The sequence below is a fragment of the Telmatherina bonti genome, assembly GCF_933228915.1.
Source record: "Telmatherina bonti genome assembly, chromosome: 14".
Lineage (NCBI taxonomy): Eukaryota > Metazoa > Chordata > Actinopteri > Atheriniformes > Telmatherinidae > Telmatherina > Telmatherina bonti.
This window is the reverse complement of record NC_136612.1, coordinates 11,659,715-11,676,420: the sequence shown is the minus strand read 5'-3', so window position 1 is coordinate 11,676,420 and position 16,706 is coordinate 11,659,715. Positions and strand designations below refer to the sequence as shown.

Here is a 16,706-nt window from a genome sequence, read left to right as displayed (position 1 = left end):
AAAAGATGTTGAATTTTGCGATTTTTATGTGAAATCACATGGTTTCATATCAACTGGTGGATCCAAAATCAAACTGAAACTGGATCATGACTGAATTTTAGATGAATCCATGTAGTAAAATTTCCTAATCAAACTGATTTTCACCCTTTAGTACCAACATGACACGGTTTAACCCCCACAGCTGACCATGTCCATCTCTTCATGAGCACAGTGTAGCATCTTCTGATGGAAACTTCCAGCAGGATGATGCACCATGTCACAAAGCTCACATCATCTCCACCATGACGATGAGTTCACTGTCCTCCAACGGCCTCCACAGTCACCAGCCCCACCCTGTCCTGAACCATGCTTGGCTTTATGCCTCCATTAGCGAGCTTCTCGGCACTCTGCCTGAATCCTGTCCCATGATGAATAAAGGTACCTACCGGCATGCAGCATCACTCTGCTATAGAAAACATCTCATCTACAGTGTGTTTCATTACATTACTTTCATTAGCCTAGCGCCACCAACTCACACCTCGCAACAGACAATCGAGATCTGATATTTATGGATTAATCACTTTGAGATTTAGGAGACCAAGTGATTTAACACCTCAGCTTTGGTATGTTGTCATTCATATTAATCACACAGGCTCTGCACAACCAAAACCTCATGGACCCCCTTCTGCTATGTGGGGTGGGTCTGGTAGAGTTGGGGTACCACGGCAACAGAGCTGCTTTGTATTGGAACGGGAGATTTTCATCATGGATGTGCAGCAGAGGTGTATGAAGTAGAAGTATAAACCCTGTCCGGCCAATCTTTCCAAGCAGTCACTAAACCAGGCGAACGTAATCATCTCATCTCCGCTGCAGGTAGATGAGCCTGGTAGTGAAAACAACTCTGCTAAATGCATTGGTAGATCCAAAAACATGGTAGGACTTCTACTTTATTTTTTACTTCTACTTTATACACTTCTGATGTGCAGCAACTGTGTGATGCTTCATGTCAACATGGACTAAAGTCTCAGGAATGTTTGCATCTATGACAGCAAGACTGCAGGCGGTTCTGAAGGGAGGAGGTCCAGCCTGGTACTGGTGAGGGGTCCTGATAAAGCTGCCAAGCTGTATCCATAAGTTTTGACATTTAAATAAAGTCTATTTCTGCTAAAAATCTGTCTACAGATGTGATTTAAACACATTTATTTCTTCAGACACAGCAATGCTGGACTGTGCCACTAGAGGGCGGCATGTTGTGAGTGAGGTGGATCTCAGCAGTAATACAGAGACAGAGGCCTGAAAGACTGCTGATATTTAATGTAGCACAGCATAGTCTAAGATCACGTTGATGCTGTAGGACAGTAAAAACTGCCATCACACATACAGAATGACAAAGCACTTTGTTTCATCACCACCAGTCGTTTCACGGCACCGTGATGGAGCTGACCTCTTCAGTACAGGAAGAAAGAAAAACAACCCAGGCCTTGTTCTCCGCGTCTGCACGACCAGATCAGATCCATCGTTTCACGTTCGCATGCATGTTTTTATTTTTAATTAAAGCTGCAGAAATGCGGCTTTACTGGTTGCAGGATGCGATGACGTAATCACGCCAGAAGAATGACGCCCATTACAGCTGATGGTTAACTCGTACGCACAAACACTGGCTCTGATGACGACGGCGATGGTGGATCAGATCAGCTCCTCAGGTCCATGTCTCCTTGCTTCCAGCTTTGTGTACTGGTGCAGCCTCGTTCTCAACACCCCCATCAAACCCACGGGTAATAGTATGGACCGGACCAGGGTGACTTGGTAAATGGTTTCCACCAGCTGGCCAATCAGATTACAGAAGGAGTATGTGCAACTTTCTTAGCCCCACCCACTGCCCATTTTAAACTTTACAATCTTCTCCGATTCAACCAGTTTGGTCTGGTTTTAAATGGTTTGAGGCTGCGTGTTTCTGCTCTCAGACCAGTTTGCTAATAAAACCCATCCAGATGGATGTGATTTAAGCTGGTTGTGTTGGATCATAGTGGGAAAAAACGCCGTTCGTACTGGTTTGGAGCAGGAACCAGGAATCTTTAAAGCATCTGGTCCAGTATAACCAGACGTCCAGGTGTTCGGCGGCGACCACCACCTGCAGCCGTCCGATTGGTTGAGATCTGTGCATTTAGCTCCCGTTTCGACCAGTTACAGTCACCTCAGTTCGGTCCACCTCTTCACACTTCATTCTTGGACATGTGGAGGCTTGCAGCGTGCACGCACACGCACACGCACACACACACGCACACACACACACACACACGGAGATGACGCTGACGTGCTTCCCAACAATCGCACTACAGCATGAACGAGCTTAGACGACGCCAGATCGATTACTTCTTCAGCTTTTAACTGTGTTGCATCCATCTCTGCTCAGGCATACGTGGACATGTACTCTCACACACACACACACACACACACACACACACACACACACACTCGCCCCCGCCAACCCACCCCCCACCTCGTCCTCCCTAACGTTCACAAAGCGCGTCTAAAATCAGATGATAGATCTCCCTAAACGAACCCCACACATTCCATTGGAATTCACGTGGATTTTAACATTCTTCCACTTTTTCACCCCCCCACGCCCCCCCAACCCACCCACACAGTCACACACACACACACACACACACACACACACACAGCCTCCTGGCTTCCCTCCCCCTCCCCTCCCTCTCCCCCCTCCTTCGGTTGGGTTGAGCTGAGGTTGGTAGCTGTACAGTAAAATGTGGGGGTGCAGTCTTTAAGCTGAGGGAGGGGTGAGGGGGGGCGGGGGTCGGAGCAGGGAGGTGGTGCTCTGCTCCCGTTCAGTCGTCTTCCAGTCCCTGGTTGAGGAGAAAGTTGGCTGCCAGGTTCTCGTTCTTCTCGCAGGCGAAGTAGGCCTGGATGACCAGGGCCTCAGGGAAACCCAAGGCTTTTAACTGGGGGGGGCGAGGGGGGGGCATCTTTAAAAACACCGCAAACATGACTAATTAATAACCTGGATGCTGCGTCTGCGCTGCCGACTCACCCTTTCTATGGCTTCCTTCTCCTGAGGTGTAACCTGGATGTAGTTGACAGGCGCTCCTTCTTCTCCCGCCGCCCCCATCTCGCCGACCTCCGGGGCGTCCCCCCCCTCGCCCACCGGCTCGTTCAGCATCTGGATGAACAGCTCCTGATGCTGACTGATTTGCTGGAGGACAGAAACACAAAAAAAAGGTGTCATCGTGGGTTTTTTTTCTATCTCAGAATTACTGACGGTGAAGATGGATGGTGGCCATCAGGGGTCAAAATTCTCCCAGATAAAAACATTTTCATCTGAGTGGATCAGTAGCAGAGATGACTGCGACGCCGGTAACCATTTCAACCCTGTACAGGTGTGTCACCTCTTCTTCTATGGTTCATTTAAAGTAGGGGCCCCCACCTCCGGTTTCCTGCAGGTTTAAATGAGCGGGTTTTTTTTTGTTTTTTACTGCGATATTTAGGTTTGGGGTCCGCCAGACGTCTCTCTCACGTCTCCAACTTGCCGCTGCTCATCTTTGGGTTGGAGCACGTAAGAGAGAAAACATCATGCCTATTTTAGCATCGCTTCGTCGGCTTCCCGTACATTTTAGACGTCATTTTAAGCTTCTTTTATTTGTTTTTAAGTCCCTACATGGTCTGGCCTCTCTGTACGTCTCTGAGCAGCTTAACAGACACTCGCCAGCCTCAGGTCAGCTGATCAGCTCCGTCTGGAGGTACAGAGGTCTGGACGGAAACTCAGAGGGGACGCAGCGTTTACGGTTGATGCTCCACATCGCTGTAAATCTTTAAAACCCGCCTAAAGACCCATTTTTATGACCTGGTGTTTCATCCAGTACGAGACTCTGCTTCTCATCATCTCTTATTGTTTTCATTGTTTTTATTTTTTTACTTTTGTTTTTTATCGTTTTATCTTTTATCCAGATCTCTGCACGTTTTTCCTGTTTTACTGGTTAGTTCAGCCCTTTGCTGTAGCCGGCGTTGTGTTAAAGTGCTCTATAAATAAAGCTGAGATGAGTTTAGTGGAGTTCTAGGGGTGGAAGCGCCGCGTGTGTTAGCCCACCAGTACTAAATAAAGACTCGGTCCAGTGTGAAAGCACCGTGGTGCGGCTGCACTGAGTCTTCGCAGCAACACCAGTAAAAAGGACTGGTTTTACCAGGTGTGCTGCAGTGCGTTTCTAAAGCATCCCAGAAGTGCTTCTAAAACACACGTCGGTTTTATTTTTGTTGCTTTGAAACGTCGTCAATCTGGAGCAGAGCGGATCGTTTAAGCCGGAAGTCAGTTGATAAGTAAAAGACTACGTGTCCAGTTTGGATGCATTTTAATCTGAAACATCAACATTTTGTCGTCATCGGCACCAAGCGTTAGGTACGAGACCGTTTCACTCATAGACTGTATATAGAGATGGGCGGAGCCTCCATGACGTCACCCGTACGTTTCTGAAGAGCTGAATTGAAGCTCGGTGGGCGGTTCCTACCATCGCCATCTTGGCAGGTGTATGCGTGTCGTCTCACCCGGAAAATACAAATATGGGCAAAGAGGTGGAGCTGAGAGGGGGGCTGTGAGCGTCATGGTGGATGATTGACATCGAGCGAACTCCGAGCTTTCTGTAGCTAAAAGCTAACCGAGCTAACCTGGAGATAACACGAGCTAACCAGCTAACGGACTAAAGCTAACTAAAGCTAAGTCACGTTGTTAACCGGCTAAAAACCACGGTTGTTCTATGTTCTTCTGACTTGATGCGGAAGATAGGGTACCCGTCAATCAAAAGGACACGCCCCTAAATATGCCGAATTTCGAGATGAAATTACTTTTCAATGAGCAAGTTAGAAAAAAATTCCACTCCCCCCCCACAGCTGTCATGAAGGTAAACATGACCTATAAACCTAAAATGGATTTATGAACCAGGCTGTAAACATGTTTATTTCTGCTGTGAAGTTGGTCTTTTTAACATGGGAGTCTATGGGGACTTGCTCGGTTTTGCAGCCCCTAGTGGATGAAGGGGGAACTGCACTTTTATGCACTTCCGCATAGGCTTCACTTTTAACTGCCGGAGGTTGCCGCTTGATTTCATGACACTAATGACAGCATGAAAAACATGCATGTATCTCGGAGGAGGAAAGCTGAAACCCTTTTGTGATCCCGCTGACACCAAACATCCCTGCTATAAAGAAATAAAGAGCAGCACGTGAGACACAGTCGAACTCCACCTACTAATTTATTTGCTGGTTTATTGTTCAATTTAAAGTCTTTTCATGAAATATTTTAGGTCGACAGACGTTCTGCTGTGAAACTCTGCAGGTGAAAGTGTCTGGCGGAAAGCTCGGCGCAGTCGCTGCACCGCGTTTTCACAGCGCTTCAGCGTTCAGTGGATCCCAGGTGTAAAAGGTTACCTGTAGAAGCTGAGGGTTCTCTCTGCCGAGCTGCTGGAGCAGAGCAGGTAGCAGAGCCGGGTTCTGCTGGATGGCCTGTCTCATGTGCAGGAACTGGGGTTGAGTACGCAGGAATGCAAGTGGGTTTTCTCCTGGCGAGAAGAGAAAGGACTCACGATTAAAAACAAGTAAAAAACACCTTCCAAACAAAAGCTGGATGAGAACACACGTTACTTCTTATTAAACCATGAATCTCAACAGACGACAGTAAGATAGAACTTCAACCCATCAGCCTTCACTCCGTTTTCTGGACTTTACGCCAGCAGAAACTGGAAATGCGACATTTCAGCTCATCTAGCCGCTCGTTTCCCTCAGTCAGCTACAGATTGAACCATTAAAGCTTCCTTCAGGAAAACTGTCCCGGTTTCAAGATTAGGCATGAAATAAAAACCATCTGAAGTTAAAAAGCGCTACAAGTCATTTCAGGTTCCTGTGGATCTGGTTCACACTGGTTTCTAAACTGATTGCTGATGTTATTCGTCTGATTTACAGACAGCATAAAAATTAATGTAGAAATGGGACTAAAACAAATAAAGTTAAAGCTACAAGCAGCATTGGAGGCCCTCGCACCTACGGCGCCACAATGAGCCCCATAAACTTTCCCCCACGCTTCTGTCGGAACCACATACAGCCAGACTGCACATCAGGCTCTAAAACAAGGGACTTCCTGTCCACAGACGGCGGGGCTAATTTCTACACCAATGATTGAGAAGGAAGTATGTTCAGGAAGGCATCACATGTATGAAATGTGGTGCACAAATCTTATTTTCTGTGAGTCATGGCGAGACATCGGCTTTGAAGCCCCGCCCCTCCTACACGCCCTGTATTCTGTAAACGTTTAGCGCAACTTTTTAATCCCACATGCCTCCAGAGTGTCCTGTTGGCGCTAAATATGGAGAGTTTTTAAGCATCTGCAGGTCCCAGAAAAGGCGATTAATTTGACAGGAGAAAAATAATAATTATAAAAAGAATGCTTGCCTTCGCACCGCATTTGGTGCTCTGGACTGATAAAATTTAACAAAATTAAAAAAAAGAAAAAAGAAAATATAGATTTTTTTTTTTTTAAAGTCTAAATAAAAACAAAAAACAAAATCAATAAAATAAAAAATAAAAAGGACCTAATTGTTACTGAAAAAACTGTAAAATAACAAAAACCTGGTTGTGTCTGGGTGTGTCAGCAGCCATCAATATGATCTATAATGAAGCCAAAGAGGTTTTTTTTTTACAAAATTCCCTCCCAGCAGATAAATGTTATGAAAAAGACTAAATGTAAATCCAGAGGAGATTTTCAGTTTGATGTGTTCAGATCAGTGAAGCTGCATTGTAACTTTATGTTAAAAAGAAAAATTCTACTCAACCTTCACATAAACATCTTTTTTTCTAATCCTCACTATTATTCTAACCACTATTAATAACCGAAAAAACCATTTATGTCTACATATAACCATAAAAAATCCTTTAAATGCATTGATAATTTCCCCAAAAATTGTGGTGCATTAAGTTTTTACTGGTTTACCCGAACTATGAAGTTAGGCGCACCAGTTCAACCAGCGCTACGTGTTGGTCTGGAGTCCTGAGGTGCTTTTAGAGTCCAGCAGTGGTGATGAAAAACACACAAACCTTCTGCTAGAGATGGGGCCTCTGTGGGTCCAGATGTGGGGGCCTGCGCTGGGGGATTACTCTCCTGGACTGGGCTGCTGGGGATACCCTGGTAACACAACACAACACAAACACAAACACACACACACACACACACACACACACCTATCAGTGTTTCAGAGAAATGCTGGTCAAAAGTTACAACCACGTTGGAGGTTACAGTTTGCAGCGGACATCCCAGTACGGGTGACTGAACCACCAGTTTGCAGCCAAACAGCTCGAACGGCTCCGTCTGAATCAAGCTGTATAAACAGTCTCGTCCTCCTTAAACTCTCCCATCCTGGATCATCATGTCTCGGCTGCTCCTCGGCTCCTTCTTCATGAGCTTTAAAGCCTGTTAATGCTAACTGTACCGGGATCATCGGATGGAGCGGTAGCTGCAATCCCTCTTCTAACCAGATTCTGGTGTTTTTGTCTCGATACAATCTGAACTGTATGGAAGCAGCAGAGACGGCTCTACCAGAGAGATTCTCTCTGAACGGAGCAGCTAACACACGATGCACTCATGTTAGCTGACATGCTAACAGACAGATAAACGTGTTGGAAAAGGCGTCTTCGATCTGCGTACGGACTAGGGCTGGGAAAATCTAATTTAAAAAATCGAATAAAAGTATATAATATATATATAAAATATATTTTTTGTCACAGTTTTTCAAATAAATAAAAATAATCCATTATAAAATTTGTCATTTTAATTGTTTTTATTGATCTTTTTACTTGTTCTCTTGGGCATTAAAGTAGCAGAACGATAATCTGGTTACTTGACTTTTTTTTTTTTTTTTACTAATTGAAGTCAAGAAAAATGACGAACAAAGAAAAGTTTTGTACATTTATTTTTTGTTTTTTATCTACAAAAAAAATCAGCAATATCAAAGAATTGTGAGAATTGCTATTTAAATAGAATAAGCACCCAAAAAAATCGGAAACTCTCCGCTTACAGTTAGCATTCTCACCGCTAACCGTTAGCATGCTCGCCACTAACTGGCTTGTATGGCTCATTCCTACTGGGTTTAATGGGTCTCTTGATTCACAACAGAACTTCAGTCAGTGCAGCTTTCCACACTTTCAACCACCACCATTATCATCATCATCATCATCACCACAGGATGTGATGAAGATCCTGCTGTGTCAAACATGTCCATCTATCTCTTTATTTAATCCTGCAGTTTCTCCTTCACTTTCTCCCCCGGTTCTTATAGGTAGCTTCATCCACTGGCACAGAAACTGACGGGGTTTAAAGAATCTGGGGTTACGTTCAGACTGCAGGGCTTTCTGCTCATATCGGATGTTTTTGTGAAATCCGAATTTTTTTGCAAGTCCGTTCACATTTCCGATCAAATGTGACTCCTATGTGATCTCCTGTATGAACCTCATGCGCATCAGAAGCTTCCCGCATGTGTAGAAGACACGGCGACGTGCAGTGAGCGTGCGTGTGACGTCTTTGTGTTTGCAGAAGTAAATATGGATGGCAGCAGAGCATTTGCTGTTTTAAAAGTTTTGTCCAACCGTAAAAGTTAAACATTAAGCGTTTTGTCCAACCGTAGCCACAACATTGTGAATGGGTTCGTTTTAAGGAGACGAAACAACAAACGCAGAATAATGACGTTTGTCGTGTCAATGATGCATCGGTCGGATTAATGCGACCTGACCGTTCAGACTGAAGTCGCATGGCAAAAGATCAGATACACATCGGGTTTAGGACCACATATCCAAGCGGCCTGGGTCGCATTCGAACATATCAGATCTGTCCCGTTCAGACTGTTATGAAAAGATCGGTTACAGGTCGCATAGGGGCAAAAACATCGGATTTAAGTCACTTCAGTCTGTAGTGTGAACGTAGCCTGACTGGTTTATCCTTGTGTCAGTTTAAGACCAGAACCAACGAGCTGCAGATCAGCTGGAAAGATAAATCTGTTTCGACTATTTGGGCAAATGAATGACGTAGGAACAGAGAACACGGGGAAAGGAGACGTGTTCACTCAGTTTTTTAGGGTCAACGTCACCATTTAACATCAAAGTGGGAAGCTAGACATAATATTCAAGTTATTTTGATTCATTTTAAACAGGAATATGTGTGTAAAAGCACGACTCCAACAGAAGTATACATAGAGCACAAAAGCCGACAGTGGACGGGACAGTGATTCACAGACAGATTAGTAAACATGACCAGACAGAGTTAGAACATGTGCTAAACATAAATATCGTAGCTGAAAATACAGAGGTGGTTTTTAAATTAACTTTAAAAATTGAAGCAGTCCAGTTGGGCCACTGCTACGAGTTTTGTGGACCAGTTAGACCAATAAAGCTGTGCGGGACCAAAAGATTCTTCCAGCCCACCAGGAATATGACTCCCAACGCCACTCCCAGTGATGTCTGTTGGATTACAGATAACCTTCAGACTAACTGTGAGCTCAGAGAATGTGAAGAGCGTTGCTACAGCAGTAAGAACAGCTGTATGAGTGTGTGACGTACAGTGAGGAGGTACTCCACAGCTCTGTGGGGGTTGTTGAAACTGGCCCGTAGCGCTGCCACCACTCGCTCCCTCTCGTAGCCCATAGACATGATCTCCGTCAGCATCGCCTCGTACTCGGCTCCAGTCACTGAAAACCAGAGCAAACAGACAGTCACCGACCGCACGGCTTCCTACGTTCGATGTTTGGAAGAGGAAACACATCCAGTCATCACAAAGCCCAGTTAATTTACTCTTCATCTGATCCAGTCAGAAGACCGTAACTATAAACACTCAACTCCAGCTAAAGGTGAGATCCATTTTTAGTCTCCCCGCAGGGTTTAGAGCAGTAAAACTACGAGGACAAAGTCTTTCTAAACACAGATTTAAAATGACAAACAGAAACAACAGACATGAGCTGAAATAGCAGTAAAACAACCCCTCTCTACATGACTGGACCAGATGGGAATCCCCATCAGTCTCTAGGACACCACAACAAGGACTGGCTTTTGTCAGCGCCTAAATATAGCAGCAGCATGTGTGAGCTTGTAAAGTCCCCGACTGGATGGCAGAGTGCAACGTTTATGTCGTCATAACTCTCTGAAATGGTCCCATTACCAATTAAGACAACATCTAACTGGGTGCCAGTTGCTTCTCCACACCATGTAAGCCAACAGCAGCAGCGTGTGGTACCTACCCAGCGCTGAGGAGGCATCCAGGCCCTGATTCCCACCACTGGAGCTACAAAACAGACAAAAATATGATGTAAAACAATGTGTGACTGCCAGGTGAGAAATGCTATTTGGAAACATTTAATCAGTTTAATCTGTGACATTTAACGTCTAAATCTGGATTGAATCCAAACCAGCGAGCGACTTATGATCTAATATTTTGAACAAAACGTAGTTTAAGAAACACTGAAGAAGCCTCTGAGAGGGACTCCCCTGCTGAGTGCTACACGGTTACATTTACATATTGATAGTTTACTATACAACTAAGTCTTAAGTCTCATTCGGACAGAGACGTTCTAAGAACTGCGTTCTGAGAACTAATAGCGTTCTAAGAACTGTCCTTCGCCAGAGAACCGTGTCACTTTGCATTCGGACATGAGTCGGAGACCCGATCGCTACCGATCTGACGCAACCATCTGCGACAGTGACGTGTTATTTTAGCGCCACTCAGCAACAAAACAAACCGCGAAGAGGAAAACACCACAAAGGAGCAAAAATGGAGAGCGACAAGGCCATCGTGTTCTTTGTGTGCTTTCGAACCCCCTCTGGATTTCCTCGGCTGAAAAAACGGCCAGCAGGGCTCTGACTTCGTCGTCCGTCCACTTATCAGCTGCGTTCTCCATGCTTCCGTAAACAGTGGTTTTTAAAAATGGCGGGGTCTGACGATGCGGAAATTAAGTAGCGGCGCTCAGCGCGAGGGCGTAGCTATCACCTACGTCAGCCTGCTTCGTCAGATGCGTTCCTACAGAACTAAGGAAAGACCCGGAAGTTGAGTAGGCGCTGAAATGGTTATAGGAACTCAGGGTCATGGTCCCTAAGTTCCGATCTGTCCGAATGCGCCAAAGAACTGAAAAGGTTACAGGAACGTCAAATGGTTCCTACAGTGGGAAAGAGGCTTTAGACAGCACTACACTAAATCTGCAGCTTAAGAAACTAAAGGCAGAAAGACTGAAAATGAAAGAGTCCAAGACACAGACATGTAATCCTTTAAATTCATTCATGTCTACTTAAGACCCTTGCAGCTACATTTAAGTAAAAATAACCTAATTTGATGTAATGATCATCAACTATAACACTCAACTAATTTATTTCCTGCCTAGTGCTCTGTAGTAGAAGCTGGTTTTCTAAATCCCGCTCCAGCTGGATTTGTGTTAGCTCCTGTGACATCCCAGTCCCAAAGCAGCTCTCTTTGTCAATCATCTAATAAATGTACTGCTACTTAATGCACCAAAATCCAGCAGGAATTAAAAGAATGAAAAAGTACTGAAGCATTTCTGTTTCTGTTGAGTCTGACACTTTAGCACAGCGTTAGCATGAAGCAAGGTGAAAATAAGAGGAAAACTGCAGTAAACACATCTCACTTTATACTTCAGTACTTTTATGATTGCACACAAACATAAGGATAATATGTGTTTAAGATTCATCTTAGCTACACACCGTATCATGTATGAAACTGCTGAAGTGGGGAAACATTGATGTAGCGCTCAGCAAGCAATGATGTCAGTAACAGCTGTGAAGTTTACATTCGTAGCTCAGGTGAGCCACTTTATCTGACCGCTGTCCTGATTCCAGTACACATCCATGGAGGAGGGATGCCTCAGCTTTGGTGACAGCATGTGATGGGCTTCCTCAGGTTGACCCGTTACGCCACCGACCGAAACAGCTGGCAGTAAACTATCACAGTAATGAGCTGCAAGTTTTTTTTATACACCTTCACATATCTGTATGTTTCTGCTGTAACAGAAGCACACAATCCGTGTGCTTCAGAAAGCTTCACAAAGCATCAACGCCATGTTGTCTAGTTCAGGGTTTACACGCAGGGGTAAACTGATTCCCATCCATGTAGTCTGGAAATGTTTATCCAGCTTTAAGATCTCCAATTTTGTATCATTTTAAATCAAGCAACCCTGTTTACATGCATTTCTAATAGTTTTAGGCTCATGGAAACATGACGCCAACTTGTCTTTACTATTTAAAACCTTTCTTCTCTTTCAATCTAAGTTTCATGAAATGCTCTACTTTTTAATAATCCTGCAAACACACACAAACCCGCCCATGTTTAATGAGGAATATTAATAAGTTTGCTGCAGATTTCTGTATTATTCATCTACTTATTAAATAATCCAAGGAGTCTTCTCAGGTTTATGTCACTCGCTGTATGGTACCTGGCCGGTTGCTGTGGTTCTGTGGCTGCGGCACTTGGCTCCTGTTTGGCCTCCTCAGACGGAGGAGTGGGGACAGCTGCTGGAGCTGGGGTGGGAGCAGGGTTTGAAGCTGGGGCCGGTGTTGACGTGGAGCCAGAGTCCTGCACTGGGGGCTTTGGTGCTTCTGAAACAGGTGGCGAGGCTGCAGCTGCAGGCTTAGTCTGTTTAAAAGAAGATGGAAAAACAACAAAACATTCAGATTTAACTTCTATTTAACTCAGCTCTGACAAACCCTAAAACCACTGTTTAAGAATCTGACTGCCAATAAAAATCAGAACAGCACTATAAACCCTGACGTTATGAGCAATAAAAGATCTCATCTCACCTTGGACACCATCACGACAACAAAATTCTTCTCATCAATTTTGTAGTCCTTAATCGGTGTGTCATCTTGCAAGATTTTTCCAGCGTATATCAGCTTCTGCCCTGAAACGGGAAAGTTGTCTTTTCCCCGTTCGGCTTCTATCTTCTCTTTCAAGGCCTTGACCTGATAAAGACGAGGGGAAGCACATTCATGACCACTGTCACACACACTTCTAAACACTGTAACAAACTATCTGCAGATAGTTGTGAGATTCCAGACGTTTAAACATCATTACAAGGCATGGAGGGATAACTTTTTAAAGTAACGGAGTCAGAATAATGTCCAAAAAGGTTTCTTACAGATCCAGTTTCCCCCACAAAACAGTGATGACTGAAGTATGGAGTGTCCCCTGAATGCTATCATGACAATGTAAATATTTATGAAATAACATCTTAAATAGAAGACATTGTTTAAATAATAATTTACCTCATATCAGAGACCTTCCAGATGGAAACACGTTAAAATGAACTTGTTTCTATCATATTTCTCCGGTTTTAGCCTCTCTTCATTGGCTGCCTGTTGAATCTAGAATAGAATTTAAAATTCTTCTTACATATAAAGCCCTCCACAACCAGGCACCACTATATATCAAAGACCTCATAGTTCCTTATACACCAAGCAGAGTACTTCGTTCGCAGACTGCAGGCTTACTTGTGGTTCCTAGAGTCTCAAAGAGCCGAGCAGGAGGCAGAGCCTTTGGTTATCAGGCCCCCCTCTTATGGAATAAGCTCCCAGTTAGTGTTAGGGAAGCAGACACCCTCCCCACCTTTAAGACTAGGCTGAAGACTTATCTTTTTGATAAGTCCTATAGCTAGGGATGGTCAGAATCTCTTAAGCTTGTTCCATACTCCACGAGAAGCAAGAACTGAGGCTGCAAGAACAAGATAAAACATCTTTTTCGTTAGGTCCATGCATACTCCACAAGAAGCAGGTCTGCAGCGGGGATAACTCCAAAGTTTACCGACGGATTTTTATAATATTTTCAAGAGTTGTTGGAAATGTGAAAATGAAGAACTGATTAAATTCTGGTGGTGATCCGGATCATCGTTTGGATCCAGGAATGTTTTTTTAAAAGGGTTCTTTAACATTGTGCTTGGCGGAGGTTTCCGCTCTCCGAGTGCTTTTCTAGTTTCATATTTAACGAGTAACGTCGTCCGCGGCAGGGCGGGTCGTGCACGCGGCAGGGTCCGAGTGTTTTAATGCCACATGTAAAAATGTTCATACTTTCTCACCACCTCGATCTGCTGTTTTATCAAAAACAATCCATTTTACCTGCAACAGCAAAAACGCGGAAGCAGCAACTCCGCTTCGTGCTTTCTCCGTGTTAACCACGCCCACCTCACATGTCCGACCAATCACACGATACTTCTCGGAGCCCCGCAAGAAAAAAGTTCTGCCAGCCCGATGTGTCAAGAACTGTCTTCAAACGCGTCCGCGAGAACAAAATGACGTCATTTTCTTCTCGGAGCCTTGAGAACAAGAAAAAAGTTCTCGCTTCTCGTGGAGGATGGAACAAGCTTTAGTTATGCTGCTATAGGTTTAGACTGCTGAGGGAAATATCCTGATACACTGAGCTGCTTTCTGTCTCTCTTTATCCCCGACCCCAAAATAACAGTGTTGCATCATTAACATGTATGTCTCCTGTCTCAGCAGGTCTCCTTGGCCGGGAGTAGCAGTTCCTGTTGTCTGTTGTCTCTCTGTCCTCTTCCCCCCACACAGCAGAGGCAGACGGCTGCCTGTCCTTGAGCCGGGTTCTGCCAGAGGTTTCCTTCCTGTTAAAAGGGAGTTTTTTCCTTCCCACTGTCGCCAGAGTGCTTGATCAGGATGGGAGATTGAGTTGGACCCTCCAACTCAATCTGTTGGTTTCCTTATATAGGCTATTATGAATTGGCTTTCAATATGCTTTTTTTCTGTCTGTCTTGAGATGGCATTGCCGTGATTTGACGCTACATAAATAAAGCTGAATTGAACGTAAGCTAACATGAAAGCTAGTGGTAATTAGCAGTGTCATAGGCGTTAGCATGCCAATCATTCATGTCATGCTCATGGTGGGAAGTCTTACAAGTTGTAAGACTGCAAACTAAACATGATTATGTAAAATTAAAAAGCAGTGTTAGGCAAATACCCGCAGCAAAAACCTTTGAGGTAATGGTTAAACTGGTTTACGGTTGCGTCATTGTGACTTTGTTAATGGGGTGTCTAGCTAATGCTAGCAACATTAGCATGCTAACGTTAGCAACATTAGCATGCTAACGTTAGCAACATTAGCATGCTAACGTTAGCTCGTAGCATATTGAACGGCGCCGCGTTTACAAGTTAAATTTGTACGTTTGCATTAAAATGGACACTCCTTTTAGACAAGACACAACTTATTCTTTAACCGGACACACGACAGGAGGCTGTAAGTTTTTTCTAACTAAAGTTAAAACAGAAGCAGCGGAGCTAGCGCTGCTAGCTGGAGCTAGTTAGCTGATAGCCACTCACCGTCTGTTCGGGGTCTATCTCGATCTGAATAGTCTGCTGCTGCAGCGTTTTCAGCGTGATCTGCATGGTGACGGTGGCTGACGCCGAGTCAGATGGGCTTCACACGGAGAGGTGGGTCGCTCACTTTGGCGGTTAAATTGTTTCTAAAGTTGGCGTTTCGGGTAAGATAACAGCTAGCCGAGAAATGTGTGTATCCATGAGCACTCAGCAAATCGCCATCTTTGGTGACAAGTTGGTGGTGCGGCTGAAACAGACAAGATCTCGCGCACAACGAGGTCTCGCGCACAAGTACGCGACGAAGTCACGCATGTTTATGACGGCGGCAAACCGCTGATCATCATCAGAGTGGGTTCGTTTCAGAGAGGAGAATAACATGCTGAAAATGACAGTTTACCAGCCTGTTGCTACTATTTAAATGATCTAGCATGGCATCAAGGTAACACTTGATTAAATATAAGCTGTATCCCAGTGATTTATTGTCTGTATTTGGCAGAAGACGTTATAAGAATGCATGTGACCCGAAATCTAAGCAAAAAAATAAACCAGCCGTTCTGCCTATTTATAATTATCTATTTTTTGCAATTTATTAGCCATTTAATTGTTTCATACACACACACACACACACACACACACACACACACACACATATATATATATATATATATATATATATATATATATATATATATATATATATATATATATATATATTTATGACTGCCCCCATGACTTGTGGTGGTATTGATCTGGTGGTCTGACAGATAGCTAAACCCCATTGAAAACCTACTAAATTATGTGTGTAACAGACAAAGGAGACTAACTAAACTGTCCTGTTATTCCCTCTTCTCCATTATGCATAAATGGGCCATTAGTCTTGTCTGTTTGCTCTACAGTCTCAGTGTTTACCTGCTGGAATCTGCACTAGATTCTCCAGCCTGCTGAGCCTCAACCAAGCAGATCAGGCTCAGGAGCAGCTAAGCACCCCTAGATCATGATACTACCTCCACTGTGCTTTGTGCTCATTGCTCCTTGAAACATGTTTATTAATAGTAAGCCAATTTGCCCACAATCTTAACACTTAGTAGAGTCATTGTTGAAATATTAGACTTTTAAGCTCTAACAAAGATGAAACAGAAATAAGAATTGAAATAAAAACAACTATTAAATTTCACACATTAGAATCTTTAATTTTTGTCTCAACTTTCCTAATTTCTTTTATTGATATTCATCTTTATTTTCACCCTCAGCTTTCAACGGATTTCAAAAAGCATTGAGAGTAAATCTTCTATGACTTTGTCATGATTTTATTCTTTCTCGCAACACTGAAGACATTTTAACCAACATACGAAGTCAGAAAGACTGTC

The 16,706-nt window shown here is 43.9% G+C and overlaps 1 protein-coding gene across 1 annotated transcript; it reads right to left on the bottom strand.

Annotated features, from left to right (window-relative positions):
* Positions 1-2,626: 2,626 nt before the first annotated feature.
* On the bottom strand, positions 2,627-15,574 carry rad23aa (RAD23 homolog A, nucleotide excision repair protein a). The gene is made up of 9 exons (XM_079252232.1): positions 15,343-15,574; positions 12,820-12,981; positions 12,456-12,655; positions 10,257-10,300; positions 9,583-9,710; positions 7,072-7,159; positions 5,413-5,543; positions 3,029-3,190; positions 2,627-2,939 (listed from the first exon to the last, which is right to left on the bottom strand). The coding sequence occupies exons 1-9, from the start codon at positions 15,406-15,408 to the stop codon at positions 2,826-2,828; spliced, it is 1,095 nt and encodes a 364-aa protein (XP_079108358.1). The 5' UTR covers positions 15,409-15,574; the 3' UTR covers positions 2,627-2,825.
* Positions 15,575-16,706: the final 1,132 nt, after the last annotated feature.

Bases quoted from the DNA above. Each gene is read 5' to 3' on its own strand.
- rad23aa (XM_079252232.1), bottom strand. From the start codon at position 15,408: ATGCAGATCACGCTGAAAACGCTGCAGCAGCAGACTATTCAGATCGAG. The intron at 9,711-10,256 runs GTAGGTACCACA...TCTGGTTTTCAG, and splicing joins GGATGCCTCCTCAGCGCTGG to TGACTGGAGCCGAGTACGAG. The intron at 3,191-5,412 runs GTAACCTTTTAC...TCTGTCCTCCAG, and splicing joins AGAACCCTCAGCTTCTACAG to CAAATCAGTCAGCATCAGGA.